General features: G+C 44.9%; 1 protein-coding gene across 1 annotated transcript in view; it reads left to right on the top strand.

Moving 5' to 3' along the window:
• The window catches only part of Dhc62B (Dynein heavy chain at 62B), a 42,087-nt gene that overhangs the window by 15,362 nt on the left and 8,345 nt on the right, over nucleotides 1-18,380 (top strand). Inside the window, exons 7-8 of the mRNA XM_065228644.1 lie at nucleotides 2-5,844; nucleotides 5,905-6,043. Coding sequence (XP_065084716.1) covers nucleotides 2-5,844; nucleotides 5,905-6,043 — 5,982 coding nt within the window. The remainder of the gene's footprint in view (nucleotide 1; nucleotides 5,845-5,904; nucleotides 6,044-18,380) is intronic.

The raw sequence follows: 18,380 nt of genomic DNA, 5'->3' as shown, positions 1-18,380 counted from the left end.
GAACAAGAAACCGCTTCTCTTGGTAGGGCCAACCGGCACGGGAAAGACCTACTACTTTCAGAACTATCTAATGAGCAAAATGGACCAGACGACCTTCCTGCCTACTCTCATAACCTTCACGTCCCAGATTACAGCGAACCAAACACAAGACCTGATAATATCCAAGTTGCTTAAGAAGAAGCGTAGTCACTACGGACCTCCGGATAACAAGACTTCCGTCCTGTTCATCGACGATATGAACATGCCGGCCAAGGAGATCTACGGAGCTCAACCACCGATCGAATTAATCCGTCAATACTTTGACTACAGCCATTGGTATGACCTGAAGGATGCCTCCAAGTTGCATCTGCAGAAGATCCTCATTATGGCTGCCTGCGGTCTACCGGGTGGAAGCCGTCAGAACGTCTACGAACGATTCCTGTGTCACTTTGACATCTTTTCCATCAGCAACTTCAACGATGAGACCATGTTCAAGATCTTCAGCAACGTGCTGCTGGATGGCTACAAACGGGGAGGTCACGCCACGGATGTTACAACGATGGTCAATATGATCGTGACCGCAACGCTGGATGCGTATCAGTTTGCGTGTGCGAAGCTGCTTCCAACTCCGGCCAAGTCACATTACATCTTCAACTTGAGGGACGTTTCACGAGTCATTAGCGGTTGCTCCATGCTGAAGCGAGAATCGGTGGAGAGTAAGAAGGTTTTTCCGCGCCTGTGGATGCACGAAGCCATGCGAGTATTCTACGATCGACTGGTTAACGATGCAGATCGATTGTTCGTGTTCGACAAACTGAATCAGAACTTGAAGAGCTTCTTCAAGGAACGTCCGGAGATACTGCTACCGGATTTCTTCGACGAGCAGACTGGTGCCGTTCAGCTTGGTAATTTGAATAACTTGATGTTTGGAAGTTACTTTGATGCGGATGCCGAACCGGAAGATCGCAAGTATGAGGAAACTCAGCAGGTGGAACAATTCAAAGATTTGGCCAATCGGGATCTTGTGGAGTACAACAGTACGCACAAAGCAAAGATGGATATCGTGCTATTTCAGTATGCTCTGCAGCACCTGAACAAGATTTGTCGGGTTATGTCCATGCCGGGAGGAAGCTGTATGCTGGTCGGTATGGGTGGCTCCGGGCGGCAGTCCTTGACGAAGTTGGCCGCTCAAATGTGCGGACAGTCACTGTTTCAACCGGAGATTACTAAGTACTACGGGCTAAACGAATGGAGAGAGGATTTGAAGAAGGTGTTAAAGGAAGCCGGAGGAATGGGCCGTGATACTGTATTCTTGTTGACGGAAGCTCAACTTAAGGAGGAGATCTTCCTTCAGGATATTGATTGCCTTTTAAACATCGGAGAAGTTCCTAACATATTCCCGGTTGACGAGAAGCAGGAAATTCTGGAAATGGTTCGGCTAGCCGCTCAAGGTGGTAATCGAAACCTGGACATCAGTCCACTGGAGGTGTTCCAGTTCTTTGTTAATCGTTGTAAACAGAAACTGCACATAGTCATCTGTTTCAGCCCGATTGGATCTGCCTTGAGAACCCGTATTCGTCTATATCCATCCTTGGTGAACTGCTGCACCATCAATTGGTTCGACGCATGGCCGGAAGACGCACTGGAGAAGGTCGCAGAAATGTACATGAAGGAATTGAACGTTGCCTCCTCGGTGAAGGAATCGATTGTGGTGACCTGCAAACATTTCCACGTAGTGGCACGAGAAGTCTCTACAGAGTTCACCACAGCCACTAGTCGAGTCACCTACATCACATCTGCTTCCTACTTGGAGTTGATCAAGTGCTTCCGTAACCTTACCAAGAAGCACCAATCAGAGATCATGCAGAATAAGATGCGCTACCTTGGGGGTTTGGAGAAGTTGGACGCTGCAGCCGATGCCGTGTCGACGATGCAAAAGGAGCTCAACGCTCTACAACCGACGCTGATCGTGATGGCTGAGCAGTCTCGGAAGATGACCGAGGAGATTGAAAAGGAATCCATCGAAGCAGCTGCCGCTACGGAGCAGGTCAAGAAGGATGAAGTAGTGGCAAACGTCCAAGCTGCCGAAGCGCAAGTATTGAAGGCAGATTGCGAAAAAGATCTTGCTGGAGCGATTCCAATTTTGGAAGAAGCGATCCAAGCGCTAAATACTTTGAAACCAAACGACATAACGCTGGTGAAATCAATGAAGAATCCCCCCGAAGTGGTCAAACTGGTTATGGCAGCAATTTGCGTCATGAAGGGCATCACACCGGATAAGGTCACGGATCAGGCAACCGGGAAGAAGATGCTGGACTTTTGGGGCCCCAGTAAGCGATTGCTGGGCGATATGGGTTTCCTTCAGACACTGAAGGACTATGACAAAGACACCATCAATCCGGATATTATGAAGAAAATTCGAAAGGACTTTATCCCTCACAAGGACTTCCAGCCTCACATCGTAGCGAAGGCATCCAGTGCGGCGGAGGGTCTGTGCAAGTGGATCATTGCGATGGATTTGTATGATGCCGTGGCAAAGATTGTGGCTCCGAAGAAGGAAAAGCTGCGACTAGCGGAGAAGGAATACGCGGAGACGATGGCGTTGCTTAACGAGAAGCGACTACTGGCGGCTAATTTGGAGAGGAAAGTAGCCGAGTTGAATGATAACTTGGAAGAAGCGAATCGAAAGAAGCAGGAAGTGGAGGACGAGGTTCAGATGTGCAAAGATAAGTTGCAACGAGCGGAGACATTGATTGGAGGCCTTGGAGGAGAGAAAACTCGATGGACGGTTTCAGCAGAGAGATTGCAACAGTTGTACGACAACTTAGCTGGAGACATTTTGGTATCTAGCGGCGTGATTGCCTACCTAGCTCCACTGACGGCGACGTACCGAAATAAGTGCATTGAAAATTGGCATGCGTTTGTCATGGAGATAGGGATTCCTTGCTCGGAAAAGTATAGCGTGGTGGATGTATTGGGGTCGATGATCAAGATCCAGAACTGGAACATTTCCGGTTTGCCGACCGATGCGTTTTCTGTGGAAAACGGGATCATCATGGACAGTTCCAGCAGGTACAGCTTATTCATCGATCCGCAGTTTCAAGCGAACAAATGGATTAGAAACATGGAAAGGAATAACCATCTGCAGATCTTGAAGTTTTCGCAGGCGGACTACATGAAGCGGTTGGAGTCCTGCATCGAGCACGGTTATCCGGTGTTGATCGAGAACATCTTCGACGAATTGGAAGCACCTTTGGATCCACTGCTGAATAGGAATACCTTCGTTCAGGGAGGCGTCGAATATCTCAGCTTGGGAGACAACGTTATTCCAATTTCAGCGAAATTTCGACTGTATTTGACATCGGGGTTGCGAAATCCTCACTATCTACCAGAAGTATTCAACAAAGTGACGATCATCAACTTTGCGCTGACCATCAAGGGTTTGGAAGACCAACTTCTCGGGATCGTGGTTGCCAAGGAACGTCCGGACCTCCAAGAACTACGCCAGAATCTGATCCTACAAGGTGCAAAGAACATAGCTATGCTAAAGGAGGTTGAGGACAAGATTTTGAAGACGCTGTCTGAGAGCAAGGGAGACATTTTGGAGGATGAGAGTGCCATCAAGATTTTGGATGACTCAAAGCGTATTTCGATCGATATTGTCAAGAAGCAGGAGGACTCAAAAGAAATCGAAGCCAAGATTGAAGCGTTCCGTCAGAGCTATCGTCCTGTCGCCGCACACTCTTCTACGCTGTATTACTGTATCACAGAGCTACCGAACATCGATCCAATGTATCAATTTTCGTTGTTGTGGTTCATAAATCTGTACATTTACTCGATCGAGAATGCCAACAGGACTAAGGATCTTCTCCGGCGATTGAAATTTCTGATGGATGCTGTCACCTTGAACCTGTACAACAATGTCTGCAGATCGCTATTCGAGAAGGATAAATTACTATTCTCATTCGTGTTGACTACGAAAATTATGATCTCCTGTAATCAGATCGACACGAAGGAGTTTGAATTTCTTTTGCTCGGAGGAGAGAAAAGTACCATCGATCTACCAATTCCGGATCCCAGCTGGATAACTGATAAACTCTGGGAGGACATCCGTCGCTTAGAACAACTGCCGGAGTTTACCGGATTCGTGGAAAGCTTCCGTGAGCACAAGGACTCCTGGAAACGTTACTACGATGTGGAAGACACTCACGTGGAAAAACTTCCCACTCCTTGGCAGGAGAAGACCAACCGCTTCGAGAAGCTTATAGCTCTACGCACGTTCCGACCCGACAAGGTCGTTCTAGCAATCACCGAATTCGTAGCGTCAGAGATGGGTCCAGCTTACGTACTCCCACCCCCATTTGATATTTCCAGGTCCTTCGAGGACTCCAATTGCCTAACACCATTGATCTTCATCCTATCGCCGGGTGCAGACCCAATGAACGCCTTGCTACTATTCGCCGAAAAAATGGGGTTCGATGAAACCTTCCAAGCGATCTCGCTAGGTCAAGGACAGGGCCCGATTGCCCAAAAAATCATCGAACGAGCTCAAGAAGAAGGCACCTGGGTGTGCCTTCAGAATTGTCATCTAGCCGCTTCCTGGATGCCAACGCTGGAATACCTTTGGGAAAATATGGATCTCTTCAACACCACGTCCTCTTTCCGTCTGTGGCTGACGAGCTATCCTTCGGAACAATTCCCATCCAGTATTCTACAGAACGGAATCAAAATGACCAACGAACCACCCACGGGTCTCCAGCAAAATCTGCTACGATCGTACAAATCTGAACCCATGAACGACGACGCCTTCTACACCGGCTGTGCTGGAAAAGACCGCTCATTCTCCAAGCTTCTCTATGGAATCTGTTTCTTCCACGCGGTCGTCCAAGAACGCCGGAAATTCGGTCCCCTCGGATGGAATATCTCCTACGGTTTCAACGAATCCGACTTCCAAATCTCCGTCCTTCAACTGCAAATTTTCCTTAACCAGTATGAGGACATTCCTTACATGGCGATCTCCTATCTAACCGGAGAATGTAACTATGGAGGACGCGTTACTGACGCCTGGGATCGACGTGCAATCGTAACCATCTTGGCGGACTACGTCAACGACCGAGTCGTAAATGATCCAAACTACCGCTTCTCCAACCAAGGCGATTGCTATGGGGTTCCACTGAGAAACGAACATCGGGAGTACGTTGCCCATATCAAGAATAACGTTCCAAACTATCCCAGTCCAGCCGTGTACGGATTGCATCCGAATGCGGGCATTACGAGGGATCTGAATGCTTCCAAAGTGCTGCTCGAGTCGATGATGATGACTCTAGGAGGATCGTCGGAAATGAGCGATGCCGATAAGGAGAAGAACATTTTGGTGGTTATTGAAGGGATTCAGAGTCGGTTACCGGCGGATTTCGATATTGAGCTGGCTAAGGCGAAATACCCGGTGGATTATAGCGAATCGATGAATACGGTGCTGGTACAGGAGATGGAACGGTTCAACAATCTACTGCAGGAGATCCGAAGCAGTTGCGTTAATCTGAAGAAGGGTATCGCGGGATTGGTTGTGCTGACACCGGAGTTGGAATCGGTTTATAGTGCCATTAACTTTAAGAAGATCCCGGACAGTTGGATGAAGAAGTCGTATCCGAGCTTGAAACCGATCGGAGCGTATGTAAACGACTTTTTGGAACGTTTGGCTTTCTTGGAGACGTGGTATCAGACGGGAAAACCGAATGTGTTCTGGATATCTGGGTTCTACTTTACGCAGGCTTTCCTGACGGCGGCGATGCAGAACTACGCACGGAAGTACAGTATTCCAATTGACGTTCTGACGTTCGATTTTGATGTATTGAAAGCGACGACGTGTGTTTTGAATTTCGGTTTAAATATTATCAAAGATTACTTTATATTCTCGTATTGTAGGGTTAATTCTGCTCCGGAGGATGGCATCTATATTGAAGGGCTATTTTTAGAAGGAGCTAAATGGAATCTTAGGGGAAGTTACCTCGAGGAACAGCTACCAAAAATGCTGATTGATGTGATGCCGATCATTCATATTATGGTAAGTTCCTTGAGATCTATTTAAACAAAGTGAAACCCGTTTCAAAGGAAAATTAGACGTTCGAAAGGATGTAAGGGGCTACAGAGTTGGAAGGAAATGCTATACTCAATTAGCTAGAGAAAGTTCTGAAGAGGATAGGTTAATAGTTCCGCTAGAGTACGGCAGTGTGAAAATTGAATAGAAGTTGAAGTTGAGCGAAGGGCCTTTAATGCGACAGTACTAGTCAAATGCACACTCCTTTACCTAGATCATGAATTAATGGATGAGGGGACCTCAATTTCCTCAAATCCACAAGAAAAGGGTGTGCGTTTGACTTGCTCATATACTGCCTGTGGCTGTATATGCCGAAAGCATTTCCATTCGATGATGTGTCATAATGCAATTCTTCTTTACCCAACTATTGTGTTGCTTTCGGTAACTTGGGGCTTTAGGTAGTGATAAACGTTGCTAGAACTATTGTACAGTCGCAGACCTTACCACGACAGTATATAAGCAAGTCAAACGCGGACCCCTTTCCTGTGGATTTGAGGAAATACCTCAAGTCTCCTCATCCATTAATGTATGCGCTAGGTAAAGGGGCGTGCATTTGCCTAGTACTGTCGCATTTATGGCCCATCATTCAACTTCAACTTCTCTTCAATTTTCACACAGCAGTACTCTAGCGGAACTATCAACCTATCCTCTTCAGAACTTTCTCTACCTAACAGCTCTGAAAATCGTAAAGTTCACGTATGAAGTAACAAAAAACACTTTGAATGTACTAGGGGCTGTTTTTCTGTTCGGGACGTAAATCCATTGCGGTCAGTTATTTGATCTATTGTAGTATCAAGAACAGTGTTCCCCCAAAAAGAGAGATTAATAGCGACCATGCAAATGGAAACCGCAACAATAGAGCACACCTAGCATGTGCAATTTTGCTTAAATGGTTAACAGATCAGTTCGTAATTTTCTTACAACGTGGCGCTAGAGTATCGTTAGATCCTGGGCATCGATAAAGATGTTGTTTTTGGCAAAGTTGTTCAGTGACCAAAACCTTCTAGATGGCAAGCAAATAAATTCCGATTTCTTTCACTAAAGGATGTCCCACATCAAATTGCATCACGGAAAAAACTCTGTAGCAAATTACCTAGTAGACCGATCCTTTTCAAAGTTTCGGGCAATAAAATATAAACCATTAGTAAGCTTTTGGCATATTTATTTCATTCAACTTCAATACCATAACCGTACGCTCGCACCTTACGCTTAACTCTACTCATTAGGTTCTGTACAACATCTGGCTGCAGCTTCTTTTATACGGAAACCCACTTTTCCTTCATGTCTTCCTTAGATTTGACCTCCTTGAGATGCTTCCTTAGTGCCTGCTTCATAATAGCGCAGTATTTTTCGATGGGTCTTAGTTCTAGTGCGTTGGAGGGTTTCATATCCTTGGGTACAAAAGTGACCCCGTTGGCTGCACTTTATACGTATGCAGTCCCTCCCGGTCCTTGGCTCTCTGAACGAAAGACTTGGACAGATTCAACTTTTTGGCCACATCCCTGACCGAAGCATTGGGATTCCGCTTAAAAGCTTTCACGACACACTTGTGATCCTGACAAGGGGTTGGTCACTCTACACAGTGAGCCAAAATCAAACTTGGGCACACCCGGGTGCAGTCATTGGCACTGTTTGGCACCCATGGTTACAATTTTTATGATCTTTAAAGTTACTGGCAACGCTGAACTTTTTCTGCGCCTGCTTACTTTGCATGTGTCAAAATTTGTTATTGATGTTGCCACAACATAATCAAATTATTTTCAAAACACAACCGTGAATCTCAACCAAGTCTCGCCATGGATTCTCACAATCGTGACACCCGTGACGGCAGTCGCGTCCACATTTTCTTGACCTGACCGAGGTTTCCGGCCATGGCTACACGAACTAGCGATGCAGCTCCCACGGCTGCGGCGGCTTCCAATACTGTCCGTCTTTTCTGACGAATTTTAGAGGAGACGGACGAAGGAACAGCAGCAGCAGCAACTAAAGCAGCAGCAGCTTTGGAAACAGCCGCAGCCGTGGGAGCTGCATCGTTAATTCGTGTAGCCGTGTCCGAAGCTGGAAATCTGGGGCCGGTCACGACAAACGGTGCTTGAGTATTAATCGGAAAGTCAACAACCAAACAAAAACTATTCCATCCGATCATTCGAACTGCTCGAATACATCCATGGCGGTGGCTGCTACACCAACCACTTCAAACTTTTTTTTTTTTTCAAACTTAAAATGATCTTTATTTCTTGTGTTTGTGTGGTTTACATTGATGAATTTTTCAAGTGACACAGATGCGTCTTTTCAACTTTAGTTCCTGTGAAATTTCAATTATTATTAATTACAGTTCCTAGTCCTATCAGGCCTGTTTTAGAGAATGACCACCTTGGTGGGATTGGTTTGCTTGAAAATTTGAAAAAGAAGACTACTTATAACTACTATTTACAACTACAACTAACCTACAACTACTATATACACCTAATCTACTATATACAAATTGCTTATCAAAGCATGTTCTGATAAATTACATTTTTGTGCAAATTTAGTCTTAATTTCGTTAATTCTGGAATCTATTTTGGCAATGCCTGCCTCTTCGTGTAAATTTGTTATTCTAGTGTCAAAAGGACGATCAAGTACCATCCTCAGCACTCTATTCTGAGCGACCTGGATTTTGTTCCTGTGAGTCTGTGCACATGATTCCCACACCGGAGCTGCGTAGAGGATCGCAGGTGCTATGATTTGTTTGTAGACGGCCAGTTTGTTCACCCTTGAGAGGCGGGATCTGCGGCAAATCAGCGGAAACAGACACCTAACCAAGGCAGAACACTTGACTACTGTTTTCTCTACATGCGAACGGAAGAGGAGCTTTTCATCGAACAACATCCCGAGATAGGTTACTTCGGCGGACCACTCAACCCTTGTGCCATCCATGATTACAGTACAAGATGGAGCCGGTTTCAGTTTGGGCGATTGCCGATGGAGGAACATGATCGCTTGTGTTTTGGTGGCATTGATTTTGATTTTCCACGTGGTGGCATAATCAGCAAAGGCGTTAAGGCATCGTTGAAGTTTGTTCGTTATTTCGCGAGGCATCCTTCCTTTGACGGCTATTGCGGTATCATCTGCGAACAGGAAAAACACGCAACCGTCACCGAGGGGAGGAATGTCGGAAGTGTAAATGCTGTAAAGCAAGGGGCCCAGCAGACTACCTTGCGGGACTCCTGCTGGGATCGAAAACGTGTCTGAGAGACAACCATTCAACGATACCTTAAACGACCTTTGCTGGAGGTAGTTACGGGTGATTTTAATAAGATGTAAAGGAAAGTTGAAGTTACAAAGCTTGTACACAAGTCCATCATGCCAAACATTGTCAAACGCCTTTTCAACGTCTAACAAGGCCATGGCTGTGGACTTGGATACAGCTTTGTTACTTCGGATGTTATTCATCACCCGTACTAGCTGATGATTGGTGGAGTGCCCCTTTCTGAATCCAAACTGTTCCGGAAGGAGAATGTTATTTTCCTCGACAAACTTGAGCAAACGATTGAGAATGAGTTTCTCGAACAATTTGCTCAGCACTGAAAGGAGGCTGATTGGTCTGTAGCTTGAAGGCAATGTTGGATCCTTACCGGGCTTGCGGATTGGTATGATTTTTGCTACTTTCCAGATGCTTGGAAAGTAGTGCAGTTCCAAACATCTGTTGAAGATAGCGGTTAGAAGAGACTGCACTTTCATGCTGAGTCTCTTCAAGATCAAGTTGAATATACCGTCAAACCCGGGAGCCTTCATGTTCTTGGTGCATTTCAGCGCTGAGCAAATTTGTTGTACTGTAATCATATCCGCCGGAGGCACGACACAAGGGGAGGCATCTAGGTTTTGAACGCATTGCGCAACCTGATCATCGAGCGGACTTTGGATAGTCGAGCCAAGCAAATGCGATGAAGCGACATGTTTGCCGATCGCATTTGCTTTCTCCTGTGGGGTAATTAAAAGCCGATCGTCATCATTTTCGACTTTGAGAGGTGGAACGGGTTTGGGATGATTTTTCAGGACCTTGGCTACCTTCCAGAATGGTCTGGAGCGGTCGTCCAGATTCTGGACAACACGCCCGAAACTTTCATTTCGGAGTGAGTCCATTCTGGAAGCAATCTGCCTGTTCAGATCGGGCATTTCACGTTTTTTTCCCAGGTCTCCAGTCCTCTGAAACTGGCGTCTACGCACATTTCTCAATCGAATCAATAATTGGGTGTGGGAATCAATAGCAACAAACTTACCCCTCACAGGAACTTGTCGAACGCATGTCTCGTCAGCCTCGGATATGGCCTGTTGGAGTCCTTCCAACGCCCGGTCGATGTCATCTACGGTGTCGAGTAGTGGATTTTCATCGATGTTGCTGTCCACCATTCGACCGTACTGCACCCAGTTGACATGGTGGTAGTCTTTACGCAGGCAGCCTCTAGCAGGAACCACGTTGACACCGACTTCAGTCACCACCGGTTGGTGGTCGGAGCTGAGATCGTTGTGCGCCTCCGGCTTGGATAGTCCGATGTTTGACAGGAAAAAGTCTAGCGTGGAGGGATTTCCCGCTGGAGAGATGAAAGTTGGCTCGTCCGGAAATTGCACTGTGTACAGTCCATGTTGTGCGTGGTCGAACAATAGACATCCGTTTCGATTCCTCTGGTAGTTCCGCCAAGCTTCATGGCGGGCGTTCAGGTCGCCCCCAACGATGAATCGGGAGCTAGTACGGGTGATGGCGGTCAGGTCCTTCTTGAATTGGATTCCTAATCCGTTGCTTGCGGTACACTGGCGTGGGCAGTAAACAGCGATGAACCGGACGTTTCCAGTTGGTGATTCCACCTCCACACTAATGGCCTCGATGATAGAAGTGCGGATGTGGGGCAGAGTGCAAAACTTGATTCCCTTTCTGACGATGACCGCTACACCACCCCCCTTGGAGCTGGTGCGATCAAGCCGGATAATGTTGTGGTCAGGCAACCAGAAGCTGTCACCGAACTTTAGGTGGGTTTCGGTTAGAAGACCCACGTCGATGCTATGCTTGCGGAGGAAGTCGGCAAGCTCAATCTGTTTAGCTCTTACAGAGCAAGCGTTCCAGGTAGCGATGGTTAGCGGTTTAGACACCATATTGGATGATGAACTTACCGAGCACTTGGATCTGTTCGGGCTTATTGCGGCACTTACGTAGAGCACCGGTCATGTTGATAAAAATCTCCATCAGTTCGTCTGCTGAGAACAGATCGGGATTGTTTGTTTGAGCTGTTGGTTGCCTCCAGAATCCAGGGGGGGATGGAGAGCTTTGTCCAGCAGAAGATCCAGACGTTTCTTGAGGGGGCGCGGATCGCACCCTGGGATTCGCTTGTCCACGAAGAGGTGGAAAGTCCTCTGTCCTGAAAGCCGGGGCCTTATCCTTCCTTCGTGCTGGTTGATTGTTGGTGGACGCTTGATTTCGGATGCGCTTGAAATCCTCGCGTTTAGGGCACTGCTTGTTGGATCCTTGGTGAGCACCACCACAGTTGGCGCTTTTGGACGCCACAGCTTCATCCGCAGCACATTCGGAGGTGGCATGGTCTTGAGCGCAATTTCCGCAGCGTGGCTTAATGTTGCAGTTGCGGGTACCGTGTCCGAAGTTCAGACACCGCTGGCACTGAGTCACATCGCGATGGCCGCCACGGTATGGCTCCCAGCGAACGATGATGGAATTGATGGACCGGATGGCTTTCAGTGCGTTGAGCGTCACCGTTCCCTTCTGGAAGTGTACCAGGAAAAGGCTATCCGGATACGCCTTCACATTCTCGTCTCTTCTTGTCATTCGATACACGGCACTTGGGGCCAGCTTGTACCGGTCCCTGATTTCTGATTCGATAAACTTCGGGTCGAAGTTTGGTAGGCCCCTGATGACGACCTTGAACGGCTTCTCACCGGGAATATTGTGGGTAAAGAATTCCACCTTGGAAGTCCTCAGGTGGGCGACGACCACGTCAAACTCCGTTTTGGTACGGAGCATCACTTTAGTGCCGACTCTGCCCAACTTGTATTCGGCTTTAACACCCAGCGTCGCTAGATCCACAATGAGCACATTAAGATGGGCATTTTTCACTACCAATGGAGGTAGCTTCACTTTTGCCGTGCTCATTTCGGCAGTATTCACGGTTTCGGCAGCGTCACCGAAATCTCCAACATCGCTGTTGTTCGTCGCAGTGATATCGGACTGGCCTCGATTCTTCTTCCTCTTCTTACTGCGGTTTTTCCAACACAGCTGGCTGGATATTCCCATCCATGGGGAGAACAGCAAACCTGTTCGAGGTAGGCACACCGGAGCTTCCTTCTCCGGGGTTCTGGACCTTCGCCGGGCTTCGCGACCGATGCTTCCCCATTACGGGGCACACACACACGCACGACAAACCGCGAAAGAGAGAACACGAACACTATCGCAATGAACTTTTCAAACAACTCGAGAGAGCGAGCTAACACCGAACTGAACTGCTTGACGATCAAGCAGAGAATGTGCGATGCTACACCAACCATTCCATCGTCCAACATATAATGTTGGAGGACCGTCTTGGCATCTCAAATAGTTCAACAAATTATTTTTACTCTCCTGCCTATTTGCACTTCCAACTAACACAATAAGAAATTATAATTACGAATCATAACATTAACTACACAGAAAAAGGAAAATCCTTTCTTTCTTTTCTCAGGAAAAGAAGCTTCCGCTCTTTCCAAGCTTACGTGTTTTCGATGTTCTCGTTGCTCCACGCACCGGAGACTTGGAGGAGGAAAAGCACAGCTTCATAATGAACGGGAATTTTGTGCCTTTGTGATCGATCGGGCTGTGATTGCACTTCATGATGGCGTACACCGCCAGGGCTTCACTCGGGAACGCGATCAATCCGAAGGAGGAACGTTCCGATTTCAGCGGGAACATTCGCAGTTGCGACGGGTGGCAGTCCTTGGTGGGGAATTCTGACTGCAGATCCTCGGCCATACCGGGTGGGGTATTGAAGAAGTGGAGAAGCTTGCTCGGGAATGGAAGCGATTGTTCTTGGAGGTACTGTACACCTTGAAGATGATCGAATTGTCCGGCAGAGTATAAGGGTTGGTGGACTCTGACAAGTAGTTCTGCTTGGAAAATGCAATTTGAATTTTGATGCCATCATTTCCATTAATTCAATGTTGTTCAAGTGCTGGATGCTGCTTTCGACTGGTTCGACTGCCATGGCGTCTCCCATCTGGACCATGGCGGTACCGAGTCCGTAGACCATCATCACTGCGCCCTGTTGCTGTACCGGTTGAATGAAGTTGGCTGGTCCGTTTCGGGTCATCGGGTCGGGCCCTTCATCAGTCCGTCGTGTGGTCCGGCCGGTGTTGGTTTCCAGTTTTCCGACGGATGATACTCGGGTGGTAAAAAAAATCGATGCAATTCCGTTTCCTCCGCCGGCTCCCAGAAGGGCTAGTTGACTAATGATTGACGTTTAGTTGTGCGGGGTCGGCCTTCCGCCGAAGATGGAAGGATCGTGTAGCAACGGAGCTCGTCCGTTGCAGGCATTTTTGGGGACGAATGCATTCAGTGTATAGTCCCAACTGAAGTCCGTGTCGTTTTTGAAAACATTGAAAAACAAAACAAAAACAAGAGCTGTTAAAATACCGGGTTGCCAACCAAGGCATTATTCACAAGCAAACAAAAGTCAGTTCAATGATTTCTTGGCACTTCCTTTGCAACTGTGGCACACTGAGTAACGCTTGTAGCGGTCTTGATTCCTCTGCATTATGAAATCATGAATTCCCATCCCGAAATCATGAATCATTGTTACGATTTCATGGGATGGTAAGTTTTTTCATTTCATGATTTTTTATTCATGAAAATAGAATCGGATTTGTTTCCGTGTAATAGAACATCCATTCTGACCGCATTTATCCTTCCGTTCGATGATCAGAGTTTCGTGGTAACGTTTAATCACACGCTTACCGTTGCACGCCGTGTCCTAAGTGGCGGATTAATCAACTTTCATGTACCTCGGGTTTTTCTCCACCAAAAGTAAGTTTGGGTGCTTACATTTAAAAATCGGTTAGTTTTAAAATATTCTATCAGGGGAAAATTGAATGAACTTGATTTGAAATTTTTGATTTTTTTTTACCGTTTCCATACATTTCATGGAGACGCAATACACTTTATAATTTAGGCATATGTTTATAAGTTAAATTTTATACATTCATATGTTTCTTAGAACAGTTATTTTTCATTTGCTTTTTTTATTTTTGTTTTCATTTACATCACACACGAAACGTGACGTCTATTCTCAACTTTGTGGTTTTAGCACTTGCACAGTTGTACGATTTTTGCATTCGTAGAGTTAGACAAATATAGTGATACTCTATGACAAGGGAAGTCTTCTAACTAAATAGCCGCGGTTTTACTGTAGACAATCATAAAAAAATACATGTATTTAATTTTTGATTGTTTATTATATCGAACATTTGATTAAATTTAAATTATGTAAATTGTTTATACAGGTGCTGCGAACAAAGTATAATTCAATTCATAATTGTTAGGAAAACTTCATTCCTAGATTGGTCTCAAATGTGGCTACTATTGTATGCGATGACTGCCTTAAGCAGATTTCGTTGATAGCTGTTGTGGCTTTCAGGAACTTTATAGTGCATCCATGTTTTGACGAAATCGTGGTGAATTGCTTCGATTGTCTGTTCTGAATATCGTCCAAGTCCTTCGTTTGCATTACTGCAAAATCCAGTTACGTGGAATCTAATGATGTGAAACTTCGGTTGGAAGTCTTAAAGCTTCCCAACTTTCACAAAATTCGTCGATAGATTGACGATACCCATCAATAAGTTCCATGCCAAAACATTTTTCAATAACCGAGCCAAGATTTTGCATCTTAAGGGCATATTATTTTAGACCAGCATCAAGTAAAACTTCTTTTTTGGTTAGTAAAGCACGACAATGTCTTCCAGCAAAACCAAATTGCGCATGCCGAGTTGCATTTGCAGCCTTAGCCCATAATTCTGCAATGCTTGGATAGTTTTTAGCTATGTTTGTCGTAGGCACTGTTCATTAGACCCAAAAACAAGTGCAATGATGACGGTGGACATACATCCAATACTTTCGTGCAGTCATTACCGCAAAACAAAGGTTTGTTTACACAATTGAAGAAGTCTCTAGCTTCCTTCTCTTTTCCACCTGATGCCATACAACGTTCTGCAAATTGCTTTATCGAACCAAGCGTTCGTGGTTCACTTGTGGTAGTAGCTAGATCTTTCTTATGCACCGTGCACATGGATCAGTCGCACTATTGCCCATTACACCAGTGTGTTGATTACTTTTAGATCACCTGAAAATATATTTTTTATCAGTATCATAAAAAAAATGGCAATGATGTTACATTTAATCTTATGAACGCTCACCTGCGACAAAAAATTCAAGCGAAGTCAAATTTAGATGTCCCCAAAATTTAGATAAGTTTCCATAATTTTCTTGCATATCAGGAGCAAGAGCAAGGATCATGGCTTGAGTCCTTGAATCCTTGTTTGCATTGCTGCCTCTGCTTATCTTAAACACACAATACTATTTGAATTCAAGGGTCAATTAAAATAGTATTGTGTGTTGAAGAGCATAAATTCCTATCTTCAGAAAACAATCATCCACATTTCTTCTAGCCTTAATGTATTGGATAAGACCTTCAACGCTGTTACACATAACAACGGGACGTTTTTCGGCAAGATAAGGTTTCCCTTTGGTGGAATTTGAAGAAATCTTCAAGCTCACTCATTCGGTTTTGAAGTGGTTGAATTGCCTTACGGTTTTTGAGACGAATGTTATGTGCCAGCTTCAGGAACCAACATAGGTTAACAAGTATCTAGTATTAATTTCTGTACAACATACCTTGCGCGTGCTAAAATCCAGGTCAGCTTTCCAATTAAACACATCCTCATGAGAAATTGGCACCGTGTTTTCCTGATCTTTTGTATTTATAACCTTGATACAACTAGGTTTTACTCTTTGGTTGGTCTTTTGATAATTTCTCTCGTGTAGCCGTTGAAACCAAATGATCTTGGCTTCCTTCCGCCCTAACCGAAAGATTTTGAAGCTTAGTGTACGTGTTGCATTTATGTGGTTTTCCAAGATGAACTTGTGTCAAGCAAACATTACAAATTTTAGAGCTAAATTAAGTAATATGCAATTCAAGTCAATTTTTTCAAATTTTTCCTCGACAGATTATTTTCAATCTAACCGATTTTAAAATGTAAGCATCGAAACTAACATCTGGTGAAGAAAATCCGAGGTATATGAAAGTAGATTAAACCTACTATAAAAACGGTAAAAAGTTTAAAATTTAAAATCAAGATTTTTCAAATTTCCCCCGATTGAATATTTTAAAACCAATCGATTTTTAAATTTAAGCACCCAAACTTACTGAAGAAAAATCCAACGTACTTGAAAGTTGATTAATCCGTCACTTCGGATACGGCGTGCGTTGACTGCGCGATTCCGAGTGGTTTTTCGATGTTCCGATGAGGGAGTTGAGGATTTTCCAGGTGCTTGCGCAAACTCAATTCGCGACGTTGCTTTTCGGGTGACGCCATTTTTGCCAACTTTGGAAAAACTGACAGCGATAAAAATAGCGTAAACAATACACTCTAAACTACTCCTACCAAAATTTTCAAGAGAAAATACCCAATGGGTAATTTTCTACAGCGTTTTTTTTCGTGATGCAATTTGATGTGGGACACCCTTTACGTGGTCCTGGGCTATTTGCGGCATCTGTTAATAAGCAGAACCGTATGCTCTAGAGGTTGGTTTGAAAAAAACAAAGAGGAATGATATGATATATAAATCGAACCCCACACGTATCAATATATTGACGCGAAGGGAAATTATTGACAATAATATTGATGTTGTGACCACAGAAATATTGTCAAAATCGATGTATTGACGTCAATATATAATGTATTTTTAATACGATTATTGTCAATAAAAGCAATCGTGTAGGGTTCACTTAAGGAATAATATCAATATTGGAAATTTCCGTTAACATTCGTCACACTATGGCGGAGGCCTTATTATCGCATCGGTTCCGGTCATTGAGCGGTAAGCTTGATTGCTTTCTCACCCCATTGTTGAGCAGATTGTTTGTTTTTGTGGTGGTCATTGGAATATTCTCCAAACCCTTTTGATGAACGGTCAACAAAGCATTAACTATTATGGAAATCGAAGATCTCGGACAATCAACCTATTCTAGAAAATACACCCACCATGATAGTGTACCCTTTAGAAGTCCATCGTCCCAATTCAGTTGTTCCTGCCACTGAACGAACAACTTTGCACTGGCAACCACTGAACTGAAAATATCCAAGGGGTCGAAAAGAAGTGACATCTCCGACAGAGAACAATGCGTTTGGTGACGCGTTGTAGCAGGAAATTTGAACTCAAAATCGTCGTTCATTGGGAACCACATAAGGCACATTGGACTTTTTAGCGACATCTCGAATTGACATGTTTGGATGGTTCTTGAACTGTTGCACCACTTTCCTGGCCATTTTACTGTCCATTGGACCACTTTTACGACCACTCCCTTTCTTCCTTCGGGCACTCAGAAACTCCTTGAAGGTTCTTATCCCACGAGACACAGTTGTATTTGCAATTTCAAGCTTTTTAGCGAGCGGCGCCGGTGGTGTAGTGGTGAGCGTGATTATCTCGCAACCCCAGCAGGCCTGGGTTCAATCCCAGTCGGCGCCGCCGGGATGTTCTGAGGCATAACATCTCTGATCACGCCTTCCTTCGGAAGGGAAGTAAAGCCGTTGGTCCCCGGTTCATGATTTGATGGGTCGATATGTAGGGTCCAGGTGTGGGAGCTGCCTCCCTGGCGTCGGTAGCATTGGTGGTCAGCACGGAAAACAAGATCGACGGAAAACAAATCAAGGAAAAAAATAATAATATTATTATTAAGCATGTACTTTGTGTCTAGTTTTTAAGCTGATGTATGAAATAATGATGTAATAGCAAAAAGTAGATACAATATTACATCAATGGATGTAATTTTGTTCGCAAAATCGATGTACATCGTACAACGTTATATTACACAACCGATGGATTGACCTGGTTGCAGCAGTTTGGATGTAATATTCAACAACTTTTTTTTTCATTCCTTGTCTGTCAATTGACAAGTTGTCTGTCAGAAATAGCTCTGCTGGAAAAGCAGGTTTATTTGAAAATGGTATCCAACGGCAGTTCAAACACGTGGACACAAAATACCACTTCATCAGAGATCGGATTAGGAAGAAT

Source organism: Ochlerotatus camptorhynchus, unplaced genomic scaffold (genome assembly GCF_037179485.1).
Source record: "Ochlerotatus camptorhynchus isolate MF236.1 unplaced genomic scaffold, CSIRO-AGI_Acam_v1.1 ptg000299l, whole genome shotgun sequence".
Classification (NCBI taxonomy): domain Eukaryota; kingdom Metazoa; phylum Arthropoda; class Insecta; order Diptera; family Culicidae; genus Ochlerotatus; species Ochlerotatus camptorhynchus.
The sequence above is the reverse complement of the archived record's forward strand: the minus strand, read 5'-3'. Positions and strand labels throughout refer to the sequence as shown.